Source organism: Desmodus rotundus, chromosome 1 (assembly GCF_022682495.2).
Source record: "Desmodus rotundus isolate HL8 chromosome 1, HLdesRot8A.1, whole genome shotgun sequence".
In the NCBI taxonomy this organism is placed as follows: domain Eukaryota; kingdom Metazoa; phylum Chordata; class Mammalia; order Chiroptera; family Phyllostomidae; genus Desmodus; species Desmodus rotundus.
The window spans coordinates 2,900,688-2,917,587 of NC_071387.1; the positions used below are offsets into that span (position 1 = coordinate 2,900,688).

The following is a 16,900-nucleotide window of genomic DNA, read 5'->3' on the forward strand; positions in this document are numbered from 1 at the left end:
TCTGGGGGGCTGGAGGTGCTGCTGAGCTCTCCTCGGGACCATGCACTAGCTGGACCCCCAGGCCTTGCTTCCATTCCCAGGAGATTATTCTGTTCCCCATCCCAAAGCGACAAGGGCCAGCATTCAGGGGCTGCCCTGTGCACCTGGCCCCCGCCACCCTCCTGGGGCTGCCAAGTCCTCCAGGAACACAGCACTGCCTCGCCTGGTGGCCCCAAGGGCCCCTGAGAGAAAAACTGACTTGGTCCTTGATCCCAGTGACTTGTGACATGCATGCCAGGAGTGTCGCGAGAGCAGCTGTAATAAGCTATCCAAAGTGATCGTCCCTTGAACGAGACTCACTGCAGCCAAATGAGCCGGGATGAAAGGCACAGGCAGTGCAGGCACTTCTCGATCTGGGGGAGGAGGAAGGGAAAGATGATTACCCAATAGGTTTCGGCTTTAATTGATTTGTATTTTTCTGGGCTGCTAAAGATGATTAAATCGTGGTATGAAAAGTGCCTAGGGCTTAAAATAAATGAGGAGAAAGGCAAGTCATTTCAGAAATGTCCAGGAAGCAAGCTGAACCTCTCCAGTGCAAATTGCAGGCTTGGTGGTTGTGTTCTTTGTTCCGGGGGGAGGCGGCCTCCTTTCTTCCCCATCGGTCTCTGCCGTTGGGTCTGACAGGCCTACCAGGGCCTACAGGCTTTGAGTTGCAGTTCTAAGCGGGAAGCAGAAAGTCTTTTCTCCCGCTGGAGGGCGTGTCTCTGGGATGGTGACTGGTGGAAAAGGCTTTGGCTAGGAGTCCGGATGCCTAGTTCCAGCCCTGGCTCTGCCTCTGGGCCTCAGTTTATCTCCCCCCCCCCCCCATAAAATGAGTTTGGATTAGTGGCTCTTCAAGGGGCTTTTGGGTTCTGATGCTCCGTGACCAACAACAGATAAGGAGAGGCCCAGAAAGGGGAAACCACTTGCCCACGTCACTTGGCCAAGTATTTTTCACCATGTTGTTCCTCCAAATTCTCATGTGTAAAATGGAAATGAAGGTACCCACTTCTCAGGGATGGTTCGCAGATTAAATGATATAGTACTAACAGTAGCCCCCCTGCAGCGCGCCCTTACCAGATGCCAGCTTCTGTCCAGTACTTCAGATATCATGGGATCCTCCCATAACTCTCACTTCATGGGGGAGGACAGTGAGGCGCGGGGCAGGCTCACACAGCTAGTGGGAGTGCAGCCACGATTTGAACTCTGGGCAACGTGTAATGACCAGGCCATAGGTACACCCTCTCCAAAAATGTGCACAAGACTCCACCAATGGGCTCACAGAGAGCTCAGAGACGGTGCCTCCCACTAAGGATGGCAATGAGTTACAGCTCGCAATTCAGTGCTGCAGCGGATACCTTCACGGCCCTGTCCCACAGGGGATTAACGCTACCCCCACCGCGTCGCACCCCCAGCCCCTCCAGGGCAGCAGCGGAGGTGGTCCACTGCACTCTCCGCTCCACCCCCTCCACCCAGTTTCCAAACCCCGGGCTTTCACCTTGCTTGTCCTACAGCAGCCTTCACTCACAAAGCGCCCTGAAACTGGAGTGCCTCCTTGGATGTCTGGGGCCCGGAGGAGCGAGGAGGCCCTTCCCAGGGTTTGGGAGCCGGAGTAGGGTGTAGGGTGTGGAGGTCTGGGTGAGAAGGGGCGGGGCCACAGGCCCAATTGTTACTGCGGGAGCCATAGCAATCGGGTCACGTGGCAGTCCCGCCCTGCTCCGGAGCGGCCCGCGGGGCTTCCCGGCGCTCCGAAGATGCGAGTTGGTCGGAGTTTCCAGCGGGACCCTCGGCCCTGAGGCCGATCCCTTGTACTCCCTTCCGTCCTCAAATATCCCCCTCTACCTCTAGTCTTCATTTTAAAGATGGGGACACTGAGGCCACAGAGCTTAACTCCCCAGTCGGGGCGCACAGGCAGAACCCGAAGTAGAACCCGCTTCCCGCCCCCCGGGGGGGCCGATGTGCCCTCGGGGTGTTGGCAGGTGTCTCCACACTAGAGGCCTCGCCCGGCGCATCTCTGGTTCTGGAAGGCCACAGCTGGTAGCCACCTCAGGTGGGCCGTGGAGACGCGCCGAGGGGAGAGCGCATCTGGTCAGGAAAGCACTTGCCCAGGGCCGCTGAGCGCCCGGAGTAGGAGCACGAGTTCAGGCCCCGCGGCGCGCACCAAATGACGTCAGGGAGCGGCGCCCCTAGCGACGGCCGTCCTTGGGAGCGGCGCGCGCTGGTGACGCCACGGAGCGGTTCCCTTAGCGACGGCGGTCACTAGGAAGCGGCCGCGCTGTCTTGCAGCATGGACGCGACCTCGGCTCCGCACCGCATTCCCCCGGAAATGCCCCTCTACGGGGAGACGAACCACGTCTTCGAGATGATGCAGGTGACCTGGACAGCCCCACCCTGTGGCGACAGGGGGCGGAGGCCGTGGAACCCCTGTCGCGGTACCAGGATGTGCGCCGGCAGCGGGCAGCAGGGGGCCCACGTTTGTTAGCCACGAGGTTGCCTAACTTGGGGTGTCTGACTCTTGTACCGCCGTGACCCCGAGGGTCCTTTGATCTGAAGACACTCCTGCCCCTGTCCCGCGGGCCCAGGGAAAAGAAGAGGGGCAAGCCGTCCGGGCCAGAATGTGGTCCCGGCTCTGCGCCAGCTGGCTGGAAGGCCGGGAACAAGGCCGTCCTTTTCTCAGTTCCTCCCTGTGTGAAGTGCCGGGCTGCAAGGTGGTCTCCAGAGGGCGCCCCCGGCTCTGGCAGTTGCGTCCGTCCACCGTGCTGGCTTCCGGGCTGGGCAGTGCCCGAGTTCAAGGTGGCAGGCCCATCCTCGGAGAGGCCACCTCCTTGACCGCATCCCTGCGGCTTGGAGAGCAGCGTTTCCCACCTGGCCCTTCCTCCTCAGGGCCAGGAGTTCCTGGCTGCTCCCAAACTCTCCTCCTGGTTCCTGACCTCGCTGTCCCCCACTCCCTGTGTGACCTCAGGCTGCATTGTGCCTGGCATGTGTGTGGGTGTCCCTTCTGCACGCCCTTCTGTGAAAGGCTTTCAGGAGCTGTCCAGCCACTCAGATTCTGAGGGCCAAGGGGAAGCTGGGACCCAGCTTCCAGAGCATTCTTCTGCTGTTCTGGGTCTGCCCCACCCCCACAGGTGTCACCCTGACACCTGCGGTCATTTGAAACTGACCTGCACACCTGAGAGCAGAGCTCAGAGTAGAACTCTCGAGTCCCCACCTTTCCAGCAAACATATACTTCCTTTGGAGGGCGTTAACTATAGCGGAAAGAGGGACAGACGTCCAAAACTGAGTGACCAGTCTAAGTAAAGGAAATGGCCGGCTGAGTTACAAGTCATCAGGCATGGGGGGTGGTACAGGAGCCCGAGGAGCCCCGTGGTCCGCCCTAGAGAGCTCCATGCGTCCCCATCGTCACTGTTGGAAGGCGCAGCCCCAGAGAACTTGTAGTCCAGCAGTTCCAGTCCTCAGTCGTCTGTGGGCGCCTGCCATGGTTTTTACCATTTGCACTTTTAAAGTAATTTTAGACCCACAGGAAGCTACAAAAAGGAAAGGTCTGGTGTGCCCTTCCCCTCGCTCACCAGTGATAACGTCTAACCTAACGACAGCACGTTGTCAAAACCGGGGCAGTGAGGGCGGCACCAGGCTGCGAGCTGGCCCCCACCTGTGTCTTTTGGTGTGTGTGCCACACCCTCTGCAACTGGGTCGCCTGCACAGATGCCTGCGCCTGCCTGCACGTTTCCAGTTAACTTCACCGTCTCTTTAAGTCGGCCCCCTTTCAGAAAATGAAGGTATTCTTTCTCGTCCTAAGCAATATCCTTGAAATCATAGGTCTGATGTATTTCTCCAGTACACAGTGGATATGCAACTATTTAAAAGGGACATTAAGCCTGTGCGTCGGTGAACCATCAAGCGTCATCTCACGCCACCTCACCGATGACCTATGACCAGGGAGGCCATGCAGCCGTGCAGTTTCCCAGCGGGGTTTGGGGGGCGGGAAGCTGAGGCCCAGGGAAGGCCTTGTTGTTTCGGAGTGGGGCTGAGACTTCTCCCCGCTCAGTGCCTTTTACTGACCCACACCCCTCTGCCCCGAAGGGCTAAAGCCCTCTGCCCGTCCCTGGGGCAGAAGGGGGCTCCTGTTGCGCCTGCCCAGCTCCTCTCAGCTGGCAGGCCCACCTCTGTGCCGTTTGTTCTGGAACTGTGGAAGCTTTTCCCCATGGAATTCAAGGGCCAGGGTATCCCAGGACTATTTAGGTATCTGGCAGGTAAATATTCTGCCCCACTCCAGAGGGGCTTCGGTAGTAATGACCATGTCCCCGGCAGACATCTGCTCTGGCACTTACTATGATTGCTTTGGGCACAGGGACAGGGTAAGGCAATGGTGGGACACTCGGGCTGCAGGCGGGTGTGGCAGGATTTACCCAGTGACCGGTCAGGAAGGTATGCTGGCACTGGTATGGAGGGGAGCCTTCTTTGCTCAGGCTCAGAGGTGCATGGGAAGAACTGAGAGAGGGCTGATCTGCGAAGCACAGAGGGACCAAGGGGAGAGGGCCCCAGGACTGACTGGGTCAGAGGCGCGGTCCCTCCGGGCCTCCACAGCCATCCCACACAGCCTCTCCATCAACGCCTCCACTCACGTGGACCCAAGCAGCTGCCATCTGGGGCAGGGGCTGGGTCCCAAGGGGAGGGCATGTTGGAGGGGTACAGTGGAGAGAACAGGCCTCCTAGCCGTTGTCCATGGCGACAGGTTGCTGGGCCACCTAACCCGGGGGCGTGGGCGCCCCTGCAGATGTTAACCACATGGGTGTCTGCCCTGCGCCCACAGAACATGCTGGAGCAACTCCTGATCCACCAGCCCCAAGATCCCATCACATTCATGATCGATCACCTGCATCGGGATAATGACAACGGTGAGCACGCCTGCCCCTCCCCCTCCCCTCTTCCCTCTCCCTCCTCCCCCTCCCCCGGGGGAGCGGGAAGGCTTGGAAGGACTTTGTCGTGCTGTGTGTGGAGAGAGGTCAGAATGGGGTGGGGAGAGGTTTTGACAATTTGGGCTGGTGGTTAATTGAAAAATGCCTTCTTTTTGGGAGCACAACTAATACGAATTCTCTCGCTGAGCTATCGAAAGGAAAACCTCGGAGAGGCCCACAGAATCAATTATTAATGCTTCCGTACCCCCAGCTGAGGGTGCCTGTTGGGTTTAAGCTCTGTGATCACTTGGCAGGTGGAAATTTGGTTTCTGGTCCACCTAGACAGGCAGCACTCGGGGTTTCTTGCTGGTCTTGTTACCTGCACCCGTTAACGAGCTCCAGCGCTCCCCACGCTTTGGCCTGAGCGCAGGTGGGCTGGACCCCAGGCCCACACCCGGCACTAGGAGTGGGACAGCCCGGTCCTCAGTCGACCTGCTGGGGGAGGAGGATCCTCCGCCTAGCTGTGGGCAGGACTGGGCTCCTGGGGCTTTGGCGTTTCTTTCATCGGAGCAGCACTGCTTTGAAGGGGCCCTGCACCCCCGGAGACTGGCACTGGCGCGGTCCTGTAGGCAGGCAGGAGGCCTGAGGTACCCCGTGGTGGGGTTCAGAGGCCTCAGATGAGACAGGATGCTAAGTAGCTTAAAAAAGAGAGGGGTGGGGGAAACCAGGCCTGCAGGTGAGCGGGCGCACCTGGCCTTGCCCGCGAGCTCTGCCCGCAGGTCTCCCTGCGTTGGCAACAGCCTTGCCCACAGAGCACGGGGCGGGGGGGAGGGGGCTGTTCGCAGAGCTCAGCCCAAGAACCCAACGGTGCCCTTTTCTGGGCCTCCAGTTGGGCAGAGTTGAGAACTGACACTGGCTGTGAGCCTCTATGCCCCAGGTGCACGCACAGCTGTGACCTCGTGGGGCCGGGAGGGCCACCTTCTCCAGTTGTCCTTCCTGAGTTCCCAGTGGGACCCGCTTTGCCCCTCGGAGACTGCTGTAAAAGGCCTCCGGTCTCCGTTCACACGGGCGGGTGCTCACCTGCTCTGCTCTGTGGGGTGGGTGTTAAACCGCCTCGCTTCCTGGGGGCCGGAGCACTGCTGCTGGGCCCAACGTGGGTGCTGCCCCACCACTGCCACCAGCAAGGCGGGGGGCGGGGGGGGCCCTGAAGGAGAAGCAGAAGTGGGGGCAAAGCACAGTGACAGCACAGCTCAGGGAGCACAGTGATGCCCTCTGCTGTTGGGACAAGGTCCTGCATGCCACCCCTCTGTGGGCCCCCCAGGAACCTGGGCAGCAGCCACAGGACAGTACGGCCACCCCCGTCCTGCTCCACTGCTCTCAAGTGGGCCGTGGCATCCAGACCTGCACGGCGCAGCTCGGGCAGGGGTGGCCCCCCGCCTGTCCTGAGGACCCCGAGGCCAGGTTTCTGCCCAGCTGCCGTCAGAGTCACTGGGTGCCAGACCTTGGGTGGCAGCTCAACTGCTTGAGTGCAGAGGAGAGAGGGACATTTGTGGGGCTCCTGCTGGGCGCAAGCCTCCACCCACGCTTGAAGCGAGAATGCGGGAGGCAGAGGGGAGGCAGGGAGAGCACCCAGCGTCTGTGGCTTTTTAGCAGTGGGGGGAGCCCATTCTAGAAGAGCACAGGAGGTGTGGGGAGGCCCCCCTGACACCCAGTGAGCATTCCCACGCCCTGGGCTGGCGGTTCGGACCCTCATGCCTCCTCCTAACCTCGTGGTGGCGAGAAGCCGGGCTCTCGACTCTCTGCTTCCTGGGCCTGGGTGTGGGCTGTGGGGTGGCCTGTGGCTGGTGGGGAGGGAGGGAAGGCTCTGGACTCACCCCATGAGTGAGCACACAGGGGCGGCTGGGAGGGCAGGGGAGCCACCCGCGGGCGGCTGGCAGCTCCTGCCCCGCGAGGAAAGCAGATGTGGTACAAAGTGAGCATTTAGAGTAGCCCAGGGCAATATTAAAGCAGGCGATGGTGTATATAATGGTATGTTTCGTTTTTTATCAAACGTTTGTCCGGGAAAGCTGTGTATTAGGGCTCCAATAGCTAAGGGTTTTCTTGTGAATTTTAAATCATGCTCCTAGTTAAACCTCAGAAGGATCTGTGGATGGAGAGGGTTTTGATTTCCTTTGAAGTGGTTTGAAGAAGTTGATTATTCTTGGCAGTCAAGCCGCCTTTATGACACTGTTTATAAATAATTACTCACGAGCACGGCTGCGGTTTCACAGTGTTAGATTTCAAGAAACTGAAATTAATCAGACAAACGTGTGGGAGAAGTTGAGGGGCCGCGCATGTTCCCTTGCAGAGTGTCAGATGTGTGCAGTGCGGGCGTCGCGGGGGCCTGGATGGGCTTCCAGCAGCCTGGGAGCCCTGTTGCTTTGCAAGACGAACGTGCCACTTTGGGGTCACCTCGCTCCTGCATGCTCTCGTCCTCGAGGTGCCGGTCCCTTCTCAGTTCCGCAGCCCTGAGCCCCGCTGGGCGGAGGCCTGTGGTTAAGCTCTGGCCGGAGGGGAGGTGGGAGCTGGCGCGGGAGCCAGACCGCATGCCTGTGCCATACCCTCCCTCTGGCTTTGCCAAGCGGGCCTCCTCCCCAGGACCCGCACACTCTGCTTCCTGCAAGAGGCCCTTCCACCTGCCACTGCGCTCCCCGCTGCTCGGACACTGCCCCCCAACCTTCCCTGGTACCGCAGCCCCAGTCTCCCCTCATCCTCTCACCTGACCATGATCCCCAAAGCCACCTCCCTGCCAGACTCCATCTGTCGGCAGTGTCTCCACCTGCTGAGGCGGTGCTCGTCCGGGGAGGAGGGCCCTGGGCTCTGCAGAGAGTGGGTGGTGTTCTGAGGTCGCCGGTCAGGGGAGGGAGGTGCTCTCCCTGGCCACCCCACCGGGCCAGGCCCCTGGGTGACAGGTGGCATGTGCGGTGGCAGCCCCATAGCCCGCATAAGTGAGCGGCTCTCTGGGCGTGGCTGCGGTGTCCGGTGTCCCCTGCACCGAGTGGGGCGCTGTTGTTGGCCGGCCGCCCCGGGCCAGGTCCTGCCCGCATAGTGTTCTGTGAGCCTCGCTGGCCCTGGACTCAGCCGCTTCCTGTGGCTTGCCTCCGAGAATGCCGAGTGGCAGAGGGCATCTTTGTCAGGAGGCAGCCCTGGTGGCAACAAGGGTGACACCACTTGGTGACCGTGGAGAGAGAGGGGGACAGCTGCAGGTCCCGTGGCGTGTGTGGCTCCTCCCAGTCCTGGCCCTGCCCTAGAGGAGCCTATCAGAGGTGGGGGACAGTGATGCCACCGGCAGGTCAGCTGTGGCACAAAAGTTGGGGCGGGCGAGGAGCACAGTGCTGACGGAGAGCGGACCGGTGAGAAGGTAGGAACGTGGAAGACGCCTTCGGGAGGAACCAGGCGGCTCCAGACCAAGGGAGGGGGATTGTTTGGGGCTGCCGGGCAATCTGGGTCCCCAGTGAGCACCTTCTGTGGAGGTCATGGCCCTCTAGTTCCTAAAGGATTTAGAGGGACACAGAGCCCTTTGGCCAGAACAGGAGTGGACACACGCAGCCAACCCTGCCTTGGAGAAGAGAGTATGGACCAGCGCTGAGCTGGAGCACCGCGGCGCACCGCGGCAGGTGGCCAGGCAGTGTGAGGTGCTCCAGGCTCCCCTTGTCCCTGCCCCCCTGCCCCCAGGGGCACGTTACCTGCATCTCACCCAGAGCTGGGACTGAGGACCTACAGTGTTCCAGAGCGGTCAGTTGCTGACACATGGGAACCACGTGGCAGCAGAAGGGTGGGGCATGTTGGACGTTGGTCGTGTTCTTGAGGAGAGAGCAGCTCCGTGGTCGGAGGCGGGCACAGCAGGGCAGCTCCCTGACAGGCTCCCCCAGCGAAGTTAGCCTGGAACTGTCCCCAGGGGCCCCGGCCCATCTGGCTTTTCTTGGCAGCATCCAGCCTGGAGCGGAGCATGGAAGAGGGGCTCGGAGAGTATTTGCGGAGTGAATCTCAGTGGTCTTGAACTTCCCCTCCACCTGGAAAAGAGAAGGTGCAGTGACTTTGGCAAAGGCCCATGAATCCAGCAGCCCAGCTAGGTGCAGTGCTGACCCTCCCACTGTGGCCCAGATGGCCCCTCGGCCCCTCGTGCCCCTTCTTGGTGTCCCTCCCAGACCAGGGGTTGTGCAGGGCCGTCCTCTGTGTGGACGGGACCCCTCCCGGAGGCCTGGCAGGGATGGGCTCTGCATGTGATGTCAGAGGCTCAGGTGAGCTGGAGGGAACATCTGTCCAACGTCCCTGAACTCTGCTCTGGCCCCTCGACCCCCACCATGTGGGGGCAGGGCCACGATCAAGGTGGCGGTCAGCGATCCCTCCGTCCAGGCGCCATGGCCTCATCCTGCGTTCTGACCCAAGCTCACACCTTCCAGCTCTTCCTAGGATGCTGGCCTTTCCTGGCGGCCAGCGCCGCGCCCCACCCCGTAGGCTGGTAGCCCGCAGGCACCTTCAGGGCCCGGCCGGGCCGGGGAGCAGCCCAGCCAGGCCCTCGCAGGGAGGCAGGCAGCCAGTGTTCCCGTCTGCAGAGAAATGCCGGTGCTGGGAAACAAAGACTTTCCCATCCGGGTCTTATAAATCTGGCCCGTGCCCTGCAGGCTTTGCCCCATTGTTTCCCTCTGTAAAGTGGCGGGGAATACAATTTGCTAAATAAGAGGGCATAAATACTAAAGAAAGAAGCTTCGAAGGTCGATTTGCATAAAATACAGCTTTATTTGAGAGCCTGTCCCCGAGACAAAGTCCCTGTTTAAAATGCTTTATGGTGTTTGAAATCTCAGTTGTCCCCGATATTTATTGGTTTGGCAAACAAGTTTCCATGTCCGTGTCCCCTTGGAGAGAGGGACATAAACCGTCTGCGAGATGGCTCACCGCTCCCAGTGCGGAGAGGGCGCCTCAGCGAGCGAGCGCGCTGCCGAGCCACGGGGTGACGGACGGCCTGTCACGTCCAGAAAATGAAATCTGGGGCCGGGAGGAATAAATCCTCCCAGAGCGCGGCAGGCAGGGAGGCCGCTTTGTCGCACCGAGCGGTGACTGTCCAATCTTTCTATTCCACAGTGCCCAGGATTGTAATACTAGGGCCGCCTGCCTCCGGGAAAACCACCATCGTAAGTGCGTAAGTGCGTCTTATTCAGGGTTGCGACCCTGTGGCTCGCCTGCCCGAGCAGCTGGGGCAAGGCCGCCCTCCGCGAGTGTCCATCACAGCCCGCCTTTCCTTCTTTCCCTTGGCTTGCTGCTGAGCGTATTTCTTACTGCAAGAGGCTATGCGTGTTCATAGTAGGAAACCTAGAAAATACAAAAAAAAAAAAAAAAAAAGCCAAAAACCCAAACCAAAAAACCGACCTAGGCATATAATTCCCCGACCATCCAGAGCTGCGCATTGCTCGAACGTGTCAGGATGGAGCTGCCACGGGGGCCTCGCAGCTACAGGGTGCTGTCTGCGCTCCTTGTGTGGTCCTCAGGGCTGCGGCGAGGCGGGAGTGCTGGCCAAACCCCCTTTCCAGGGACTGGGTGTGGAGTCTCCAGACTTGCTCTTAACATTTTAATCATGAACCAGCCCAACCAATCACAAAAGCGTAGATACTCAACCCCCTCCATTTCTTTGGGAATCTTTCATTTCGCCACATCTGCTTCCATGGCTCTCTTTCCACTTTGGGGACGGCCTGGAAGGTGCAGTGAGCGCACTGGCCGCCTCGCCCCTCCGTCCTGAAGCTGGTGTGCTCCGTCCTACCTGTACTTTTAATCTTTAAGCTCCTTTTTCTTTTTTTAAGGGCTAAAAACTTATAGAAGTCCTCATCATCTCAGATGACATTTTTTCTGTCTTTGAAAAGCTTGCTTGCCCTGGTTGGTGTGGCTCAGTGGGTTAGGTGCTGGCCTGGGAAATGGAAGGTCGCCTGTTCGATTCCTAGTCGGGACACACGCCCAGGGTTCGGACCAGTTCCCCAGTAGGGGGCTCGTGAGAGGCAACTGATAGATGTTTCTCTCACACATTGATGTTTCCCTCTCTCCCTTCCTTCCCCCTCTCTCTAAAAAATAAGTAAGTAAATGAATCTTTAAAAAAAAAGCCCGTTTTGTCTCAGTCCACCGTCCCTTAAACACTGTGCTGTCCCTGGGCCCTCATCCTGGGCCCCCGATTAGCTGGCACTCAGGACGGCCAATCTGCCCACAAAACAACGCTCATCTGCTGTGCTTCGGAGTGTGTGTGGCTGTTCTATGCCTCTACCTGTCCATCCACCTGCCCACCTGTCAGTCTCTCTGTCTTCAGTTTTTTATTTTGTTCTGCTGGCTCTGGCTGTCAGCTTGCAGTCCTTTCTGCACCCCCCCCCCCCACGTTAGAAGCACAGGGGCTCCGGCCCTGGTCGTGGCCAGCACTCCCAGGGTGCCGCGACTCCCGGACTCCCCTCCGGACGTACCCCAGCAGCAACTCCTGGGGAGGCCCTGGAGCCCGTGGAAAGTGCCCCTGAGATGGCGCTGAGGTTGGGACCCGAGGTGGTGGCCTCTGTATGAACCCGGCCCCCGGGGCCATGCTGAAGCGGAGTCAGTGGCCTGGGTGAGGACGCACCTCTGGCAATGGCCTCTGCCCTGGAGACAGCCCACACGCTGGGCCCGCTCGCTCCCTCCCTCGCCCTGGCTCTACTCTGGTCGCAGGGTGGAATTTAGGGAGCCACTGGAGAGCAGAGACCTCCTCTGGTGTCCCCCACCCCCACCGTCCAGCGGGTCAGGGCCCGGCAGCGCTCAGCTGTCCGTGCACGTCCACCCCACCCCTGCCCTCTCTGCAGGTACGCAGGCTCTAACTTCACACTAAGGGGATTCATAGTGGCATCCAAACAGAGACCCCAGAGGGCTGTTTGCTGATAGCGCCTCCCGCTTGTCCGAGTGAGGGACAGGGAATGGGGGTTCGCACCTGCCCAGGGGCCCTTCGGGGCCTGGTGCCAGAATGGTCATCAGGGTAAGCTGGGCGTGAAGAACATCCCACTGCGCTATTACTCCTTAAAGTGCACTCTTCCCTTGTATATGTGGCAGCTGTGAGTGAACCGAGGAGTTCATCTCTCTTCCTTAAGAAAGCATCAAGGTCAAGTGTGGCTATGACCCGTATTTAGGTCCTTTCCCTGCATTTCCTGTTACAGCTTCTCCAAGTCCACAGCCCATGGGCCCCAGGCTCAGAGAGCCATGCCCAGGGCTGCTGGCCTCAGGGCCGCTGGGGTGGAGGCCCCTCGGGTCAGAGAAGGGAGGGCTTGCAGGCTGAGCTCCCTGGCTGGGAGTGCCTTGTGGGCCTGTCTCCTTCCCGCAGGAATAATCCCGCTTCCCTGCGGCCGTCTGCTGTTGCAGGCCCGCAGGGCCTGGGCACGGTGACCAGCACCCTGCGTCACAGCCTCCACTCCTGTTTCCTGTCCTCTGTCCTTTCTGCAGGCAATGTGGCTCCGCAAACACCTGAACAGCAATCTTCTCACCGTGGAGAACTTGATAGCAAAAGAATATTCCCCTCAGGCTGCAGCCGCCAGGAAGCATTATCAGAAAATGAAGGTAGGGTGGACCCGGAGGGGCCAGTGCTCCAGGCTCACCCTCACCGCCCCCTCAGCCTCCCGGTGCCTGTTGGGTTAAGTGTGGGGAGTTGCTGGGGAAAATGAGGCACAGGCAGATGTGTCAAAGGAGGGGGAGAACTCTCAGACGGGGCGCCCGGGATGGTGGGCACCATGGGCATGGTTTTAGGAAGGAAGTGGTTCTCTCCTTCTCTGCAGAAGGTCCACTTTTCAGGGTGGTGGAGGCAGGCTTATTTCCAGGGTAAAGATGCTTTTATTGGGTTTGTGGAATTCTGCGGGGAGGAGGGAGTTGGAGGAAGTTCCTCCTGGGTTTCATTAGGCTAATTACCAGCATATTTCAGGCCACAGTGAGCGCTTTCAAGGGTGTCTCGTGGAGGGGGGCTCTGTGCCGGCAGCCGCTGTGGGGGGATGAAAGGCGAGGACGCCGGGCTGAGCAGAGTGACGGTTCGCAGCCGTGGGATGGACGGAGGGGGCGAGTGGCCTTGGTGGAGATGGCGCCCATCAGGCTGGGCCAGGTGCTCATTCAGTGTTGTCTCTAAATCATCTGTGGGTTTGGAGTCCTTTCTGCAAGTGGACAACACTGCAGACTCGGATGTCCCCTGTGAGTCTTGGCTCTGGGCTCGCTCGGACGTAGAGTTCTTAGTTTGCTGCTGTGTACTGAGACTTCTCCAGGGTAGGCGTTTCTGAGTGGCTTCTGAAGTGCTCCCTAATCACCCATGGTGCGCCCCAGAAACAGCTAGGGTGGGCTCCCACTCCGTGCCCTGGGAACATCCAGCCGGCGGGGGGCCGAGGTGCCCCACAGCGAGCACAGCCCAGCGTATGGGGCCCGGAGACTCCCTGTAGCCAGCGGCTCGTCTGCCACTCAGGACGCGTGCTCGGGGCCCCTGCGAGTCCCGGGACTGGCTCTGGGCAGGGAAGGGCCCAGGCAGCAGAGGCAGGGGCTCCCGGGCACAGCCCCAGCGTGCTCAGCAGAGCCTCCCCGAAGGGCGGGCGTCTCTGCGGTGCTCAGGCCACGTGCCACAGAGCCCTTGAGGGCAGGGACACTCCTGAGGTGGCCAGGACGGGAAGCAGCGTTGTCGTTGTGTTTAACTGTTGATTGCAAAATGCCGCAAAGACACTCTGAAGCAAGGGGACCCGTGTGAGGGCCTGTGCACCCACTGCCTGGCCCCCTAGTTTCACGGTACTCCCACCTGCCACTCTGGGTTATTTGAGAGAAATGTCTTAGTCCGTATCCTCTGGGGGACTGAGTCCGGACAGAAAATGACCAGACTGGGATGTGAAGCGCGTCTCCGACCCCTGGCCTGCAGCAAGCCACCAGAAACCGGCCTCTGCCTATGGTAACCGGGCCGGCCCCGGGGGCAGTGGGCCTCCACTCAGACTTGGGGCTCAGACCTCGGTCCCTGGGACCCTTGGCCCCAATGCCAGGACTTAATGAACAAGGACCAGCCTCCCAGTTTTTGTCTCCACCTCCCCTTCCGACCAACCAGAGAATGTTCCCTAACCAAGCCCATGGGATGCCCACTCCTCAGTGGCCACCTCGGCTCCCGGGCCACCACCTCCATCAGGACACCCCTGAGCACCCCTTTCCCCGCTGGAGCGCTCTGGGCTCCTTGGCCTGCCTCTGCGTCTCTGCCAGACCCCAGGATGTGGCCAGAGCCAGTGCTGACAAAATGGCCTTTGCTGTTCCCGCGGGGATGGCCTCTGTTTACTTCCACCCGCCAACACCTCGGGCGCCTTTCATGGAACACCCCCAGGGCTCCACTGAGGAAGCCCGCCAGTCCTCCTCCAGCACCCTCAGGGTTATACAAGGCTCTTCCTTCAATCATTGCCTCTTGGGCCCTCCCTCCTCCCGACTCCTGGGGCCCCTTCCTCCCAATTCCTGGGCTCCCTACCCCCACTCTGCCTTTCAGAACCCGGAGAGCTCCTGCCACACTGTCCCAGTGAGCCCATTCCCTTGCTCGGACGGATGGATGGACAGATGGACGGACGACCCTGAGCAGCAGCAGAAACCGAGAGCTGTCTGGAAAGGGTTGTCTGCTTAGCTCTTAAGTGAGCGCCAGTCCGGAGCTGCCGGAGGGGGGGGGGTTGGACAGACTGCAGGCCTCCGCTCCCCCCCCCCCCGCCCCCCCCTCCCGCCTCTGCTTTGACAGATGTTCGTGCTGTAGATGAAAGTGCCTCCCGACGCCCCAGCCAGTGTCGCCCTGATAGTGGGGCCTGGTGGTGGGACCGCTCCAGCCTGTGTCAGCCCTGTGAGGAGGCCCAGGCTTGGAGAAGTCCAGGGAGGCACCCCAGGTGCGGAGCAGCCAGGGTCTGACCGTCCGGCCCGGCTGCCTCTGACGAGCAGCACGCTGCTCAGGCTGCGGGGGGCTGCCTCTAGAGCAGCCCCCGGGGTTTGGCCCGGCCCGGCCCGAGCTGGGCTTGAAGGGCAGGAAAGGTCCCTAGTGGAGCCCACACAGCAGGTGCTGCCCTTGACGGCATGGAAGCAGGCTGGGCGTCACTTTGTCACCAAGCAGCACGATGAGGGGCTTCACTGGGCTCTTGTCAGTTTGTCCCTGATCCTCCTTGAAAGCCAGGCCTTGGGGCCGGGGTGGGAGAGCGTGGCCGGGCCCTGGAAGGAGGGCCTGGTTCCCGCAGAGGCAGTTGGGCAGGACTCTGCTGCCATGTGGCACATCAAAGCTAGCGTGGTGTCAGGGCAGCCTGGCGGACGCAGGGGTGGGGGTGGAATCCTGGAGGGGCCCGCTCGAAGTCGCCAGCGTGCCCTGCTGCGAGGCTGCAGGACACCATGCCCCTCCGGGACCTGTCACCTTTGAGCCCATGTTCTCTGGCTGGTGCACAGCCTCCCTCCCCCGCATCCCCTGTGCCCCCCACATCCCCGGGCCTGCGTGAATGCTGCCTCCCGAATGAGTGCTGTCAGGAGGGAGAAGGGTCTCGGCAAACTGGCCTCAAGAGGGGACAGGCTCTGGGACCCTCAGCGCCAGGTGCGGAGCAAGCGCCGGGCTTCTGCCCACGTCTGTGTGCAGCCCCGGCAAGGGCAGGAGGCAGGAGGGCTGCCGGCAGGTGGCAGGGCTTGGGGCAGAGACCCAGAGGGAACCTGGAGGTGCTCAGGTGGGCCTGGGGAAGCACACCTGGGTGGGAGCACAGGTAAGCAGGAGCAGGGAGGTTGGTGGGGACATGTGGGGCCGTCAAAGAGATGGCCTGTGGGAAAGGAGCTCAGAGAAGGGGAAGGGGCAGCGGAGCCTGGACTAGGACAGGGGCCTGGCCTTCCCAGAGGCCACGGGGCACCGGTCAGGGACCCGGAGAAACTGGGTCAACAGGGCTGGGCCCTCGGTTCTCAGCTGAGCCCACTGGCCTGCCAGCTCTGTGTCCTTGTGGTCCCAGTGCCCAGGCCTCACTCCGCATGTCTCTTACCTGTAGTTCGTGCCCAGCACGCTGCTCATCGGGCTGATCGAGGAGCGCCTGAGCGATGAGGACTGCGTGCAGCGGGTGAGCGACCCCTCGGGGAGGGGACCCTGCATGGTGTTGGCAGGGCTCCCAGGGAGGCAGGGTGCTGCTACGGGAGGGAGGGAGGGTAAGCAGCGTACGTTCACGTCCTGGAGGGGAGGTGACCGGAGGCCTGCAGAGAAGGGTGCCACGGACAAACCTTGGAGGGAGGAGACACGAGAAGGTGGAGTCTGGGGTGTCTGCCAGGGTGCCTGTGGGAAAGAGCTGGCTCATCCCAAGGGGCCCAGGGGGCCGTTAGTGAAAGGACACCTGTGGGGGCAGGGGTGGGATGGGGGTAAGGCAACCAACAATTTGGGGAACTTGATGCTCTGGACCTGGAGGAGCAGAGGGGTGCCCCAAACTCTCCTTCCGTCCTCTGGTCCCCTCCAGTGCCCTCTTTGGAGGTTGAACCAATGGCCGCTGGCTGAGGATGTGCTCAGTCGTGCGTCTGTGGTGGGGCCTCCGTAAAGCCCAGCAGGCCTGGGTTTGGGGTGCTTCTGGGCTTCCAGCCTGTGGAGCTGCTGGGAGGGCGGCGCTCAGCGGGCTCCTGGGTTCCGCACCCTACTCACGCGCCCCGCCCTTTGTGTCGCCCCCTCCCCGCCCCGCACCCCCGGCTATTCCTGAGTGGAATCACTGCGTGCACTTTGTAGTAAACCCGTGACCTAGTAAGTGAAGTGTCTCAGTCCCAAGCTGCTCTAGCAAACTAACCGAGCCCTGGGGTAGGGGTGGGGGCAGGGGCGTGGTCCTGGGCACCTCTGGTTCACAGGCCATGGGTTTTCAGAAGCACAGGTGGTCGTCATCACTATAGTGCCCTCTGTGACCCTGTCGGGCAGCATAACTGACACTGTTGGCCGAGTCCGTGCCACTTAACGTTGATGTCTAGAATGATGGGAATTGTCCTT

The 16,900-nt window shown here is 60.8% G+C and overlaps 2 protein-coding genes across 16 annotated transcripts in view; one reads left to right on the top strand and one right to left on the bottom strand.

The window, feature by feature from the left end:
• SPACA9 (sperm acrosome associated 9) overlaps positions 1-2,155 on the bottom strand; it is a 38,634-nt gene extending 36,479 nt beyond the window's left edge. For 2 of the 8 annotated variants that reach the window (XM_053919428.1, XM_053919430.1), the window contains exons 1-2: positions 1,517-2,155; positions 239-392 (exon numbers count right to left, since the gene is read on the bottom strand). The gene's annotated coding sequence lies outside the window, so the exon portion shown is untranslated. The remainder of the gene's footprint in view (positions 1-238; positions 393-1,516) is intronic. The other 6 variants (XM_045196723.2, XM_024562004.3, XM_045196719.3 and 3 more) reach the window with 6 other exon arrangements.
• A 94-nt stretch (positions 2,156-2,249) lies between these two features.
• Positions 2,250-16,900, top strand: part of AK8 (adenylate kinase 8) — a 73,561-nt gene continuing 58,910 nt past the window's right edge. For 2 of the 8 annotated variants that reach the window (XR_011650955.1, XM_045196865.2), the window contains exons 1-5: positions 2,250-2,389; positions 4,830-4,914; positions 10,036-10,085; positions 12,388-12,501; positions 15,933-16,001. Coding sequence is in view for 7 of the 8 variants with exons in the window: in XM_045196865.2 (XP_045052800.2) it covers positions 2,306-2,389; positions 4,830-4,914; positions 10,036-10,085; positions 12,388-12,501; positions 15,933-16,001 (402 nt within the window). In the remaining variant the exon portion in view is untranslated. The other 6 variants (XM_045196866.3, XM_045196863.3, XM_045196864.3 and 3 more) reach the window with 6 other exon arrangements.